This window comes from Leuresthes tenuis, unplaced genomic scaffold, assembly GCF_036924035.1.
Source record: "Leuresthes tenuis unplaced genomic scaffold, fLeuTen1.0.hap1 SCAF_8, whole genome shotgun sequence".
In the NCBI taxonomy this organism is placed as follows: Eukaryota; Metazoa; Chordata; class Actinopteri; order Atheriniformes; family Atherinopsidae; genus Leuresthes; species Leuresthes tenuis.
The window spans coordinates 19,629,965-19,646,309 of record NW_027325362.1 but is presented as its reverse complement, the minus strand read 5'-3'; the positions used below and the strand labels follow the sequence as shown (position 1 = coordinate 19,646,309).

At 44.9% G+C, this 16,345-nt stretch overlaps 1 protein-coding gene across 1 annotated transcript; it reads right to left on the bottom strand.

Annotated features, from left to right (window-relative positions):
* Positions 1 to 4,814: 4,814 nt before the first annotated feature.
* ggps1 (geranylgeranyl diphosphate synthase 1) lies at positions 4,815 to 16,097 on the bottom strand. Its single transcript, XM_072391297.1, has 4 exons — positions 15,642 to 16,097; positions 13,274 to 13,371; positions 9,833 to 9,903; positions 4,815 to 6,249 (listed from the first exon to the last, which is right to left on the bottom strand). Exons 2-4 carry the CDS (start codon positions 13,344 to 13,346, stop codon positions 5,446 to 5,448), a joined length of 948 nt encoding a protein of 315 aa, XP_072247398.1. The 5' UTR covers positions 13,347 to 13,371; positions 15,642 to 16,097; the 3' UTR covers positions 4,815 to 5,445.
* Between the last annotated feature and the right edge of the window lie 248 nt (positions 16,098 to 16,345).

Genomic DNA, 16,345 nt, shown 5'->3' with positions numbered 1-16,345 from the left:
AAGTCGCAGCCGCATCTGCTCCACTCCCCCTCATAGATAAACACGCCATTTTTTCAGGCCTTCAGCCTTCTTTGTGAATGGAGAGTAGCATGAAATAACACGCAGATGATCATTTTCTGTGTGAAAGCCTCTTAAGATTATGAAGTTATCGAACTTGTCTCAACTTTAATGAGCATTATGGTGATGTTGTCATTCATTGACAAGCTCCAAATCCCCCTGGATCCATTATTCTAGCTCTGCTCTGTCATACATACCAATCCAACCAGTTTTTATTTTTTTACGTTATTCCTGCCACTGAACCTAATAGTCGTGTGTTTCGAGGATGTGAGACTTCATCATAGTTGGAGGGGAAAAAGGGTTCATATATTTATATAAGTAAGAGTAGGAGGGTGTAGAATAACATTTCAAAGGGAGAACACCACTCAAGAATTCCTTTGATCTTTGAGAGATCAATACTTGTGAACATGCAGTCACTCCCAAAGCTACATTCTCCAAAAACTAAAGAAGCAGAACTGGAGAAGAAGAGCGACAGTAAAACAAGGCCCAGTGAAATGATCTAACCCCACTGACCCAGAGTCTGATTCATCCCTATGTTTGACGATAATGCACCCCACTTATTTTCAATTGTCCATGTCCTCGGGCGTATGTGCAATATTTCCTGAGTGCAGTTCCTCAAACTGCTTTCAAGCTATTATGATTTTCCAGTGAAAGAGCACCGATTTTAGAAAAAGAAAAAGACGAGGCAGCACGTGCGCTGGAGTTAATTGTATATATAAGATCCTTTCCATGTAGAGTCTCGTCTCTGTCCAAAACTCGTTTTCTTCAATCTGCCACTAAACAGAAGAATGTGTTGTTTTAAATTTGATTTGAGTGTTATTTCCTTGATGGGGGTGAGTCCGTTTTGCTCTCGACTGGGGAAAAAAAAAAAGGTGACAACTTCACGAGGCTTGGCGGCATTATTTTTGAGACCCTGGCAGAGATGCTGTTTGTTGTTTGATTAGAATCAGCTACTGAAGCCACTTTTACTGAGATCCTACTATTTGGCAGCAGTGAATCCATGTGAAGCATGATGTGTAAATGCCTGTGTGACACGCAGCACATTCGGAATGAATGAAACTCATGCAATTTCATTCTTGGTGCCGGAGTGATGACGCCTCGATTCGGATCCGGCGCAGCCTTCCCAGATATAAGAGCGGCTTACAGTCCGTGGAGTGCTGTGCTGTGTTCTGATGCATCTGCATCCTCATTCAGACAACTCCAGATTCTCCTCGCAGAGCATTACACATGGCTGTCAGTCAACCTGCTCCTCTCCAGCGGCCCCCTGCTCGTCCTCCTCTGTGTGCACTAAGTCGAGGAGAAAATCATTTATTCATGACACTCGGCATCCAAAACCAGCATTTCTGACTGACTCTGATTCACAGGATTCCGTGTGATATTATTAGACCCAAAACTGCGCTCTAATGCATAACGCTTCTCATTTCCCAATTTGAAATCGCTCCCACAGCTCTCCGTCTCATTTCCAAAGCAGCTACTGCGTGTCAGCCCGGTGGGGTTATTGCTGCCTCTGTCTGCAAACATTTGCGGAACGCAGCTGTGAAATGAGTGACACTGTGGATGGGTTTGATGACACATTTGGTGGAAGGTCGGGCGTCGGAAAGTACGTATTATTGCACACTTTGATCAAGTGACGGCAGCCCTGAGTGAGCCTGAGTTTCATCAGCTCACTTCACCTCAGCTGCAGTAACATGGCAGATTTACTACGACCGCGTGCGTGAAAGATGATAAGCGCCGTTGTTATTGGACCATTACTGACACTCGCTCTGTCCACAGAGGATCGGGAATAAGCTCCATCGCTCTGTCATTTGATTTAACGGATGGTGACCCTCTGTCTGCAGATGTGCTCATCTGACAGGGAACCGTTGGCTCAGTTAGCGTTCATACGAAGATCAGGAATTTATTTAGAGATGATGTAGGTCTGCAGTCTTTCATTTTTAAGCAGTTGTTTCATAAATAAGACTGAAAAACAGCTGTTTTGACACTAACAGAGCTGACACTAACTAATTGTAGCCTTGTCACGTCAAAGCATTCATCAGAATCCCAATTAAACCAGTTCAGATTATGCCAAGTCATAAAAAGGTGCCTCCCTAAAGAAACCAACAGAGTCCTGAGTGTGCACGAGGGGACTGTGGGGAAGAACTCCCTGTCTAATAGGGAGAAATCTCCAGGAAGGGAGGCCGTTGGCCTCAACCTGTTGGGGGTTGAGAAGATGGGAAAGAGAGGTCAACAAGCACCATAACGCCAGGCCAGGGATTCCTGCTGAGAAAGAAAAGAAAAACACTGATGTAGAATGATAATGTTTTACTATGTCATTGACCAAAAAAAAAAAAAAACAAATGCTAATGGGAATGCCTATCAGCCACTGTGTTAGGCAAGCTGGCACAATTTAGCTCCCTTCTTCTTGAGAATGGCTCTCTGGTTCAAACATGTTCAGCTGAATCACCCCAGTATTAGAATTGGCCATAGCATAGAGGAAATGGAGCCCCATTTAGTAGATATTTGAAAAGGTGTAGACTTTAAATTGTAACATTTTTTAGCAGCACATGTCTGTGTTTTAGGGGCTTGATAACAGCTAGTTAGCATTGCAGGAGACGGACTGGATGAAAAGACAAACAAATGCAGCAAAAACCACCATTTTCAGATGTTCATTCCCAATGTTGAGTCTTTCGTTAGATCGCCCCTGCCAGGACAGCACTACATCTTCTAGAAACTCTCATTACCCTGTTTGTAAGGGAGACTGTGAGTCGGGGGGGAAAAAATCCAAACTACCCTCAGAGCCAAAGAATGGAAGGCGCAGCTGCCTTTAGGCACAGTGATGAACGTCATGAAATGAACAATAAAAGGTCATTTTAAGCTCTCTCTCTCACTACTTTCTACAGTAATTGTAGGAGAAGGAAAAAGTTGGTGCTTGTCTTTGGTTGGTTCCCCGACAGGACACGGAGACTCAGAGGTTTCAAACAGGTGCAAACAGCTGAGTGCGGGCAGAATTATGCATGAGAACGTGTTGCTCTGGGAGCAGCGACATCAGTATGACAGACTTTAATATTTTAAACTGAAAAAAGCCTTTTTTATTAGATTTTTTTTTGGTCTTTGGTGAAGTCCGTGTGTCGAGTGACATTTAAGGATAAGTCTGCTGATAATGGGTAATTTCCCACTTTTCAACAAATGCCACGAAAAAGGCCAATCCGATCCCATTTTACAAGGATTTTCTGTGTATCCGATTTCTCGCAGCGTTGTCTGAAACTTGGACGAAAAAGTGACACACTCTTGCCCTCTGACATATTTATTCATTACCGTGAACCACCCGAGCATTATGAGTGTGTCTTCTTTCCTTTTTTTCCCCCGTTGCTGTTAGTCACTCACAAGCAGCTGAAATAGCCCCCCAACAGGTATCAAGTTGTTGTAGAAGTTTCATCGCTTTCAGCCATCCCTGGACGCAGTGGCACAGTTAAAACGCCAAGCTGTAAACTAATAGTTCTGACCTTTGATCCACCTACATCTTTTTTTTAAAAAGTTGCATTGAAAGCATTCAGCTGTCATGTAGGTGTTCTCCATGTGTTCGCTTGGTGTTAAAGGAATGAAATGCCAAGCCGGGAAGTCTAGTAGAGCAGCTCAGCAGTCCTCCGGTGAGGGACTGCAGTTGTTCTGCCAGCCTGGAGCAGTAAATGTGTGCCAAGTGCACCATGAAAACTTCAAGAGTAAGATCTCAGTTCAGCAGAAGCGCCATAGAAACCGGGAAAGGAGCACGAGCGTAGTAAGCACGGCCACTAATTGCAATCCATGTAAGAAGGTTTTCACTTTTTATTTTGAGCGTTTATGAAAGATCCACCGAGCAGCACAAAGCTCGGTGATAAATAATGTAACACGCGGAGGATGAGGGGGACGGTGAGCGAGCCACGGCGCTCTTTACACAAAAGCTCACTCCGCTTCACTCTCAAACACAAACTCAAGACACTGTGGGGTGAAGAAAATCAATCTCGTCAACCTAGAGAGAAGAAATGAAAGCCGGGAGACGCTTTGATTATTGTGATGGACTTAAAGTCGGCGCTGCGAGAGCCAGTCCGCGCGCCTCTGCTGTTTATCAAATCAGAAACGCATTTGCATCACATTTTCTCGCAGGAAAATTTCTCGAGGAGCCGCCCCCCCCCCATTGGTTTTCGAGAACTTGACATTTTGATGAATAGATGCATTTTGAGCGGAGGCTCAATTCAATCCAAAAAGACACATAATTAATTGAATTGCAGCTGTCAAGAGCGGGAGCTTTAGTGAGTCAACGGAGCTGTCTGGGACAGACAGCCTCAAGTAGTGCCAAACATTTCTCAGCAGTCTTCCAGCAGAGCACAGCCCCGCACCTCCCTGTGCTCAGTTAAGGTCTCTCAAGACAAAGCACATGGCAGGCTGCTCTGTATGAACTCGGAAAAGCTGGCTGGCCACAGAGGAAAGAATGAACACGGGTTCAGTGCAGCACAATAAGTCCGAGTGTCACATTTCCTGTGATGGATAGTGATGGCTTTATGTCTCATAAAGGCGGTTGTGTGTTGGGCCATTGTTACAAAGAAAATCAAATCAATGAGAGGAGGATCCTCAATAAGACATCAGATCTGCTTTAGACTGAGGGAGGCAGGAAGTCACAGAATCAACTGTTTTGGAAATACACGTGAGTCCTCAGTAGATGGTGCTGTTCAACAGCAACAACAAAGATTCAGAGATGAGGCGAGTGGATATTTAGACATGTTTTATTCAATAAATGCAAACCAGCACCAGTGTCTAAAAATAAATATGATCATCACACTAATAAATATATTAGAGATGTGAAAACCTGTATTGATTGTGAACTGCTTTGTAAGGACAGCTGCAAATGAAGCAAACGTATCAACAGGAGTTTACTGCACAAGCGAGCCAGCGCGTCGCATAGCAATCAGACCGTTCCAAAGGTCGTTCTACAGCATTGGCACTCTGGTGACTTACTGAGTTTAGATACTCAAATCCACGCACGCACGCACACACACAAACAAACAAACACACCTTTCCAGTGTCTTTAGAAAAGGGAAGTGAGAAAAAAGCCACTCATAATTAATTGAAACGGAGGAAAATGCATTTTATGCTGTGCAGATCAAAAGGAAAGCTTTCAGGCTTTTTTCAGTTTCATTTATTCGAAAAGCAAAGCTAAAAAAAAAATCCATTTCACCACGCTTCAGATACAAAAACGACCGGTGCGTGCTGTTAAGCAACACTTGAGGATGCGGTCTGGAACACGAAAAAGAAAGGCAACATTTGGGGCTGCTGTGCTGTCTCTCAGCGTTTCTGACTCTGACATACCGCCATCAGTTCAGCTTTTCTGGAATGTGTGTGTCTACATCAGCGCGACAATCGCGTAGCAGTGGAGGATTAGCAGCTTTGGCTGGAGTGTGCCTCACTGGTGGACTCTGCTGTGGCTTCAGCCTCGTGATGCATCTTGCTGAGATGTTTGACCAGGCTCTCCAGTTGAGGGTTTCCTCCAAACTCCTGAATGAGCTGGTATGCCTCCACCTCCAGATCCCGCAGCGTCTGACGGGTGTAGGCAAATGAGCCTATCTTCTCCAGGTAGTCCACACAGTACCGTTTGATGTCCATGTTCTCAGTGCGCTGCCTCAGAATGTTCTGCACCTGGGTGCTCTCTGGGCGGGACCAGATGGCGTGGATGGTGGGGAAGGAGAACTTGCCCTCAGTCAGGTCCTCGCAGAAACTCTTGTTCTCGCTGTACTCGCGGGAGCTCAGGTTGGCATAGTCGTCGCGGATCTGGAAAAAGAGGCCCAGTGTGTCCAGGAGGGGCTTCAGGTCCTGTTTCCAGTCTGAGAAGAGCTGCATGAGGCCCACGGCCAGGCCGAAGAGGCCCCCGGTCTTCTGCAGCACCATGTTGCGGTACTCCTTCTCAGTGGGACACGTGTAGGTGTCTCTCCAGTGGATGTCCAGGCCCTGCCCGCGGTGCAGCTCCAGCAGCTGGCGGGTAAATACTCGGACAGCCTCGGGGTGATCCAGGGTCAGCACCTTCTCCAACCCCAAGAAGTAGACGTAGTTTGCGGAGTTGATGACTGAGGGGATGCCATAGATGCTGTGCGCCACGGGGAAGCCACGGCGCAGCTTGGAGCTGTCCTCAATGTCGTCTATCAGCAAGCTGGCATTGTGCAGCATCTCCGTCACCTCAGTGATCACCTAAAAAAATAAAAAAGTATCTTAGTTCACTCATTATATTGGAATTACTTGAGCAGTTTTTAGAGATTGCAGCTGATAGTAAATAGTTAGGCAGAGGAAATATATCATTTTTTCCCAACACTTTGACTACTTAAAGAGACAGTAACGCGTTCATAGAAGTTAGGACTAAATTATGCATTACAGCGTGTTTACAGCAGAGGGTGCCATGTCTACATTCTTGCCTGCACCGCCTCACCAGCAGCAGCTCTCCTTAAGGGACAAAACGGTTGTTGCTCAAACAAAGCAGGCAATTTGAGTTTTTAAGAGCTCAGCAAAGATGCGCTCCACAGTGGAGCAAATTCTGAGTCTGATAGAGCTGCTCTGGTCCGCTTGGATGTTGTACCCGACAGAGCACCCGTGGCTCGATGAGTTAGTAGAAGTCTGGTCACATGGTAAAGCACTCAAAGGCGTCACTGCAGAGCTTAGAGCACTTTCACTTTTGATGGAGCTACGAATACCGAGTAGTTTGCTTCAGCCATTTCTGACAGGTGTACCAACGAGCTCCAGCAGTTTAATGCAGTACAACCCTCCATCAAATGCCACCCCTGCACTGCTGTGGTGAGTGAAAGGCTGGCAGTACATTTTTCTTGAGACTTTCTCTCAAACAGGAGGCAGTGCAGCGCCTGCTACAGAAAAATGGGAACTGCTTTTATCTGGCATTCACCAGTACAGTCTGTAAACGGGCTTTTGTCCACCGGGAGACGCTGGCTGTTCCACGTCAACATCCAACACAGAACAGTCAGGGTTGCCATCAGGTGTCTGCTGTCCTGAGTTGGCTGTGCTGTTGGCTGGAGCTGATCTAAAAGACAAGTGGTGTGGCCTGGTGATGAAAGCTGTTTGTGCGGGGGCCTGAGAGCACAAAGAGAGCCTCAGTGGGTCAGGCAGATGGCCAAGGCTGTGTCAGTTGAGCAGTTTATCCGCCAAACACAACCTTTCCTTCAGCAGGGTCCTGACACTTGCTCGCCCTGCGGCATCAGTGAGCCACTTTCAAGACAGTGTGGTGGCTGAAGCTGCAGTGAACACACACATCCAGCGCATGTCAAATTTACAAACTGCAAGTCCCTGTCGGGTTAATGGAACAAGAGGACAGCCCAGGCAAGATTTCATATTCAACATTTCTTCTCATATCCACGAGCCTTGACACTTTTTTGGAAGCAACATCAACTGGAGTATTCAAGACTGCGGCATCCTCTTCTGGAATCTATTCTTTTTTCACCCTCAGCTGCAGTTGAACTGAAAATGGCAGCAGTGCCCTGATGCTCGGTGCTGAAGTCAAAAGACAAACTTCCACAATATAGATATGGAGCCGCTGGCTAATTAACTGTCAACACAACGATACAAAACATTAACAGCCAGGGAAAAAAGGCGCAGAGGAGATTTTTCATTAGGCAAACAACATGGTTACTATGCCAGGTTATTGTTTATGCTGTCATCTATAATTTAGACTCATATGTACCACGAAGCAAGCTCAACACACCCAGGGTAGCATTTTGTCATTCATCTATACTAATAACCATAGCAACGGAGCTCACACTGAGCAGTCTCGCAGTGCTGGGTATCAGCTTCGTAAGTCCTCTCAGTATGGAAACATTCATGTGAAAGGGACAGTGTGGGCACCGGATGATTTTGGACTACAAGACAACAGACAAGACTCATTACTTCTGTTCGGTGGGTTTAACGACATCATCAATAAATGTCGCTGTCAAACCTTTGAAAGGTCAACGAGCTTTAGTGTTTTAATCGGTCTCCGTTTGAGAAAAGCAGCTACTTCCACTGAGACGTCCCTCAGGGAGTGCAGGTGCTCCTTTGAATGCGCTACAGATATTTGCTGTGTTGTAAAGCACATGAGATCTGATAATTAAAGAAAAAAAACAAAACACTGCTAAATGAGTGAGAGCGCCACTGTCGCTGCCTCCGTCTATCTGAAGGCACGGGTGTTTCCATGGCATCGGCTCCTTGGCAGTAGTGTGCTAACGATGACGACGGGGAGCGCTCTCCGTCCTTGTGACAGGTTCAGCGGGAGTTTGCCGAGCTGCTACACGGATTCAAAGCTCAACTACGATCTGTACCAAAACAGCGAGGTTCTGTCTAAACTGCCATTAACGGGAGATCGGCTGCTGATTTGGAGACAATCTGCATGTGAATGTAGGCCACAGGAACTGATCAAGCTCAGAACTCTGAAGTAAAATGTCACTTCAGCTTCAGGGAGAACGTGAGCTCTTGAACAGAAAATGTCAGCACTTCAATCAAGACCCAACAAAACCATCTAACGTGAAAATAATAGAGAATGTTAGTTCTGAATGTGAAGTCGCTCCTTTTGTTAATTTTGCAATCTGAATTCAGTCATTTGAACAACCCACAGCAACAGAGGGCTGTGATAATGTTGTTGGGGAGGGGCTGACAGGACAGGACTGACTGATAATTCCAGCTTTATTACTCCTTCACACATATGAACCCATTTTTTCTATCTGAAAAAGGGCAGCGGAGAGGGGAAGACTTTTCTTTGTCGACTGGATAATGAAATGACCACAGGGGACAAGCGTGTGACCTCGGAGCTTTGCTGCAGGACTGTTACTCTGCTCGGGGAGTATGAAACATTCAGGACAAAAGGAGACCTGTTGCAGTGCAAATCAAATGAGAGCTGACAGGCTCAGCACTTAGCATTCCGCACCATGTAAAGATTGTAGAATCTGAAAGCAAAGATTAGATGAGTCAATATCTTTCTCACCGCATACAAGCCTGTTACCGAGTAACAACAATGTTCGTGCTATCAGTACAATAACGTCAATAGTCGGAGCTCTCCAACAAATCCTGAATGGCCAAGTTGAAACCAATCTAACAGAGCAAAAACAATAAGCCTCCTGTTTGGGCTTCTGTGTGTCTGTTGCAGGCTAATCAGCCACATGCCAGACTGCGTTACAACACACTGAAACCGTTGAGCGGAGCTGCAGGTTGGCTTGAGCTGCTGTGTGTCGCTTTACTCGTGCCAATACTTTGCTCTCAGAGTTGATCAGGAGCACAACGAGCAGCGCTCTCCCTGTGGAGATGAATGAGAGCGGGATATGTCTAAAACACATAAACAGTGCTCAAGTATCAACCATCGCCTTCACCAGACCCTTTACTGTGCATTTTAAAGAGTTTCACCTATAATGAACTTCATAGATTTCTTTAAAACAGGTACTTGGTGAGACTTCAGTGCATTTTATAATGAAATGCTGGCATCCAGTAAACATGATATCCTGTTGACGTGCCTCAACATTCTTCCTGGAGGTCAAACAACAGTTGTTGCAGTTAATTACCGACATCAATTTGCGGTCTTCCTCCTCTCTTCAATGTTAAAGACAAATCAAGTGCATCTCCACGGGGGATGTTTGTTTTTAAATCATTCCTTTTTATCTTCTGCTGCATAAACAACCTCCGTTGTCAGATCATGGACGCTCTTTAGCATGAGCTTCAGCGTCTCCTCACCACCTTGGAGCCTTCTGCAGCATTAAACACCAGAGGACTTGAATGCTAAGAGGCTTGAAATGGGCAAGTTTCTCACCTGCAGTTTGTCTTCTGGAACATTGAGCCAGTGGTTAAATGCTTGGGCAAGTTTTGTCCTCACTTGCTTTCCTGCAGAGAGAACAAAAGAAGAATGTACCGTTTTAACACAAAAGAAAAAGAGTCAGTTAAATCTGCATTAGAACACAGAGTCGTACTACTTAGGCTTTAAGGACTTTAATCCTATACTCTTTAGATGAATGTGACCAGGGACTTGCCCTTATTGCTGTAGTCATAGAGAGCTCTAGATATAGGAACTCACAAAAAGACATCAGCCTCCTACACTCCTGAGTCCTCACTATATTTTAACTTAACTTACTTCTTATGAAAAACATTCACTTGAAGGTCTGAGTTAGACTCAACATTTAAACCCATAGCAGAAGTCCATCAGAGTCTTTACCTCACAGGAACACCAGGATGTAAACACCAGCGGTCTTGTAACCTTTTTGTTTTTTATTCTGTTGAACTCGCGAGCAAAGCAGTTTCCACTGTTTGCTCACAGCCGCAGCCTAAACAGCGATAAGATTATTGGGAGGGGGGGGGGTTGAATTGTTGAGCAAGGCTCAGACTGTGCCATTTGGGCAGCAGTTATTAAACATGTGATATCTCACAGGAGGCCTATCCCAGCGGTCATCGGGTGAGAGGCGGGGTACACCCTGGAAAGGTCGCCAGTCCATCACTCACTCCTAGGGAGGAATTAACCTAACATGCATGTTTTTGGACGCTGGGAGAAAGCCCGAGTACCTGAGAGAACCCACGCATACACGGGGAGAACATGCAAACTCCACAGAGAGTTGAACCTGGAACTCTCTCACTGTGAGGTGACGGTGCTGACCACCACAATTTTGTTACATATGCAATTTAATCATACTTTTTTTTTTTTTTAAAAAAACATAAAAAAACAAACAAAAAAAACTTTTTATGTGCATAGGTGCAAGTGATGGTAATTGTGCTCTTCACCAGCTCTCTTCGACCATCTTATCTAACCAGCTTTATTGATTAAAAAACACCCTCGATTTAGTCAGAAGACTAGAAACGTCGACAGTGGAACGCAAAAGGACAGGACAGAGAACAGACAATGACAGGTGTGTGTGTGTGTGTGTGTGTGTGTGTGTGTGTGTGTGAGGTGTGCTGTGGTGCGTATAGATGAATGTGTGGAAGTTTGTGTTGTGCTCTGTAAGTAACCTCCTTATCCACCAAAAACAAAGCCTTCCAGCAGTCGAATATAAAGCAGTGATGTTGACCTTCAGCACTTACTCAGCATCAACCAGTGAGCACAGCCAGTGACCTGCTGGATCACAGCTGGTGCTGGTGTGTTGGGTCAGTGTTCTGGATTGCCCCTCAGTGCCAGCAGGAACCATGCTGTCCAGCTCGACCCTGCCAGCAACAGAGTCAGCCAGGGCTGAGCTGCACGACAGCGGCCCCCCAGTCAGGAGGGGGCCGTCAAACCCCGTGGGGATCCAGTTGGTAAACATCCTGGCAGGGCTTGGTGGAAAAGCACCAGTGGGAGGGAGCGACCCAGGCAAAGCCCACAGCATCCCCCCACCCCAGCAGGCCAGGAGAAGGGAGGACAGCGCCACATTCCTGTGCCGCAGGCCCCCCCTCACCACCAATCCCCCACCCTCGAGCAAGCACCTCCAACCCTATCGTGCTATGGTGTGTGCCCTATGTGTGTGTGCCCCCCCCCAACTCTCGAGCAGACCAGCAGGGAGGGAGGGCCCACAAGAGCCAGACACGGCTGCACAGGGGACGACCAGCTGCAGCGGGAGGACACTGCAGCCAGCGAGGGACACCCCCACCCACAACACCATACGGGATCCCCAGCTCCACCCAAATCTATTTATTTAAACGTAGCCTCCTCACACACAGGGCCCGGATGAGCAAACTTTGACAAAAACACTGGACATGGTCTGATAAAAGGCTTTAAAATCAAACTTTTTAGTGTCCTGCTTTTCAACAATGTAAAGAGTGTTGGTGTCATGTGTGAATTAACCTTCTGGTGCTTTTCCGTCACAATTTGCCTACAAAAAGTGACCAAGTTGGATCTTGTAACATGTACGTTACTTTCAGCACGGCACTAGTGTGAACAGCTGCATTAAAGTTAACCAACACCCAGTAGAGGTGCGTTAATCTGACGCATGATCAGCAGCTCAGAGGAATCAGGCAGGCTGTGGTGTTGAAAAAAGCTAACCACCACAGTTTTATCTACAATAATTTGCTGCATCATCAAGTGGTTATTTCACAGCGTCTGAGCCAAATGAAGAAAACAAAACCGATTTAAAGTGTGTGAAAGTAGAAAAGTGTTTCCATCCACTGCCTTCATGTTTTAACAGCTCACTCTTGGCAGGCTGAGGTCGCATTTATGCGCTTCTGTCCGCCGTACCATCAGAAACCGTGGGGGGGGCAGCATTGTGCAGTATTGCTCACGTGTGACAAAAACAAACAAGAAGAAGACAAAAACAGAAATGGCAGAACCTTTTTGAAGAGAGTCTGGGTGAATGTGTACTGAACCACAAACACATCTATGATGTTAGCTCACCTCGGCACAGAGACCGATATCAGAACTCTGCACTGCCCTCTGGTGGATGTGTTGCCTAACAACCGTGCCAACGTAAAGCACGCATGTGGGCAGTGACGCTCCATGTCGTTTGAAACATCCATCCATCCATTTTCTAGACCGTCAATCAGGTAGCGGGTGGGCTGGAGCCTATCCCAGCAGTCGTTTGAAACAGACAAACCTATTTACGTATGTAACATGAGCATAAAAGGGCTCTTATACGCTAAACACTCGAGAAGCACTAGCGGTAATGATTCAAGTCACTCCTTTATGTGCACGCTCAGCTAGATGCAAATAGGCCTCGGGGCTCTGTACATATGTGAAAGATCCATCTCTTGGCATCTTTTTGGAAAACGTGTATTAACAAGTGTGTATTAACACAGCTGAATTTCCAATTTTCTGTTTCACTTGTCAGATGACCAAAGGCATCAGAATTTAAGACTGATAATCAGCCTACGTGTCATCTCGCAGTCGCTTGAAACATTTCCAAAAATATGCTCGGCTCTAAGAAAAACCTGATTCCATAACCACAGACTCATAACTCAACTAACTGAAGGACAACTTCTGTCCAGTGAATTCAGCTATACTGACATGTATGATGATCTGCCAAAGAAGAAGATGGAGGAAGCTAAATATCCTGAATGTGCCCCCCCCCACCAAACAGTCCAGAATGTTGCAGCATCAGACATACTTCATTCAATAACTCAAAATACTGTAGATCCAAAGAGAAAAGTCCTCATTATTGAGGTCTTTCCCTCTTCTTGTAAAGAGTCAAACTTGCAAAACATCAAAATGGTGTCCATCGCTGTGGAGTACTTATAAGCAATGTACAGCTTCTCCACATCTACCCAAACCCTGCAGCCACTCTGAGCGAAAAGGACTCACCTGGCAGTTGCAACAAGTACTTGTATGGTTCCAGCAAAATTCGGTCTGAGGCGGCTTCACAGGCGCCGTCCATGGCTTCAAGTTCACTCGACTCTACACTGGGAGACAGAGCACAAAACAAGAGCAAGTCAAACTGAAAGAACTCGCAGCGATGACAGCGCCTCTCCAGAATATCATCGAGTGTGCAACAACTTTAAGTGGTTTGTTTGAGTGTAAGTTACACAGCCTCACAAAACCACAAAAGATCAAAAACAAAAAGCCGGCAGAGTCGCTTTGAACAATTTGACAGACGTTTCATAAAAGAAAAGATTTCTGTTCGGTGAATATTTAGTCCATTCATTCAAAAAGCTGAGAATGGTTAATGAAAAAAGAAGCTTGGTACTTTGATATTTGGTTAGCGTGAGGACTTTTGGGGGCCCCATTGGGATGTGCTCCCGTGTCCCACTGATTCACTTATTTTAGTGAGGTTCTCTCCATAAGATCAGTGCATATATATCATAGACAGAAACATAAATATAGCTGCAGCAGTTGAAAAATAGCTTGGATAATGCTATCTGCATTATATACCAATTATCCATCTGCTTGTTAACTTTACACACGTCTGTATAGATTCAAGCCACAAAAAAAAACGGAGGCCTGTCTGCCCATCGCTGGTTTTACTCCTTCAGGAATGTTTACTGAACTTATGGCAACACAAGGACACGACTCCAGTGAAGTTATGTTAGCGGTGCATTGAAGTGACATCTGCCCAGTGCTTGTGGTGCTGAGATTATCAGGTGAGAGCCTCAGATGCAGCAGTTTCAAGCATCATCATCCTCTAAGAGCATTGGCAATTAGAAAGTATCTTACAGAAATAATGGTGGCATTACTGGCTCCTTCACACTAGAGTGCACAGCATATGTCAAAATTGTGTTCACCACTGGGTTAATGATGCTGGCTGTGTTCATCTCAAGTAATTTGTGGTTTCTCGATACAAAATTTAAGGCAATTTACAATTCACTGACTTTTTCCTTTACATAATCACCCAAATGAGATACCAGAATTGTACCGAGACATGTAAAACAGGTTTATTAAGCTTCAATGTGAGCGTAATATTTGGAACTAAACAACTGAGCACCTGCTTCTTCAGGATCTTTTTTCCTCAGTCGCAAACACAAAGACCACACAGTTAGACCTTTCCACATTCTTCGCTGCAGGTGCACGAATCCCATTGTGAACAGCTCATGTTCAGAAACTCTCATTTCTTTGTTACAGCATCACAAAACTCAATGTAATTTGATGTGGAAATGTTGTCATTGACTACACCTTATTCAGTAGGAGTGTGATATAGATGTGTTTTTAGTGAATGAAAAACAAAAGTGTGAGCTTTGAAAAGGTGTGCCTGTTATGTTGGTAGGAAAGAAGATTTCCACTTAGTTCCCACTTCTGGAACTTGGGATTTCCAGATGCACATGCATGACTCATTTCCAATGGGACATCTGCTCAGTTGTTTTGATCCAATACTACCTTCATACTTCACACAAAAAAACCCTTGCCAGGTGCACGTGAAGAGCCATTTGCATTGCAGGACCTTTTTTCTTCAACATGTGTGCCCTGTAACTGTCAGTTGTAGGAAGACTTGAATAAAGGAAAAAACGGCGAGACAAGTATTGGATCACACCTTCACCGACTGCATTTCAAACAGCGAGCTAATACTGAGGGTTAATATCCCTAGCACAAATGTTTACCATAACCACTAGTTTCAGTATAAGCAGCAGCTGTATGGCAGTAGCAGTAATAGCGGGATTAGCAATGGCAGTTCACATTAACTTTTTTTGCACGTCATACACTCGCAGACTTAACAATAATAATAATTAAAAAAAAGATGTGATTAGAGTAATGGGAGATCTGTGTCCCAATAGAACTTTGCCCCTATGCAGAGCTATTAAATCCCTAACATGACTAAATAAAACACCCAGTGTCGCAGTTCTTGTTGTTGATCATTAAAATAAAAGTACCTTACTTTACAATAATACCGGAGTAAAGTCAATCAACGGTCAGTTCTTCTGTATGATGTGAAAGTTACTTTATTACTTTAACCAATAAGTAGGTTACTGACAGTAATTTCATTTTACACTTCTAAGGACCAAATAAATATTTCAAATCTAAGAAGATTTTTTTCTTAAAAAAAACCCCAAAAAACTTTTTTTTCTACAATCTTCTACAATCATAGGTAGTATTTTTTCTTGAAAACTGTTATATTTGCAGTAATTTATCTCACGATGCGATATTCTTTCAAGTGAAAACGTAAACTTTAAACAATATTAAGGACTTTAAGATTACACATGAATGTTGCTGTGATACTTGATGTGCTCTCAACCCCACCCACCTTGGCTGTCGTCTCGTGTCACTCTGCTGACTAGCCGGTCCCGAATTCCGGTTAGCCAGACTGCTAGTTAGTTAGCGTTAGCGGGCTAACATAAACGCACCTCTATATCACCGTTGACCATTTCCTTCTTTCCTTTTCCAAAATAAAATCTCCCACTTCCACGCTGGTCGAATAAGGCACGCGATATGGCCGTGACATCCACACTTTCAAATCATGTTGAGTCCGTGAGCTACTACTTGATTGGCTCGATGCTAAGCTAGGCCAGCGTCGCTTGTGTTGCGCACTGTACAACCGCTTTTCAACACGAGCCAGTTTTGATGAGCTACCTATATAAGCTTCGTCTGCGTTACAGAGCAGGCGCAGAGTAGGAGGGAAACGTAATGGGAGTATCTGGCATAAATGTGTGTTGCGGTTATATTTTTACATTGCCCGGGAAACGCCGCAGACCTTTCAGAGGACGGGGAAAACAACGTAAAACGGCCTGACGGACTACTCTATAATATATATCGAACGCACAAATATTCTTCAAAACTGGGGCTTGTAGTTTTTTTTTTTTTTTTTCTCTCTGTTTTGTGACAACCACCCAGTAGGATTACTTGGTACTCCTAACTGTAGATATTTTTCTCCCGGAACAGCCAATCCTTTGCTACTGGGAACCGTGTCCTCCAATGAACGAGCGTATTTTCAAGAAAGGCGGGATGACT

Coding starts and splice junctions, on each gene's coding strand:
- ggps1 (XM_072391297.1), bottom strand. CDS start 13,346: ATGGACGGCGCCTGTGAAGCCGCCTCAGACCGAATTTTGCTGGAACCA. Junction 9,904..13,273: donor GTACTTGTTGCAACTGCCAG/GTGAGTCCTTTT, acceptor TTCTCTCTGCAG/GAAAGCAAGTGAGGACAAAA. Junction 6,250..9,832: donor TTCCAGAAGACAAACTGCAG/GTGAGAAACTTG, acceptor TTATTTTTTTAG/GTGATCACTGAGGTGACGGA.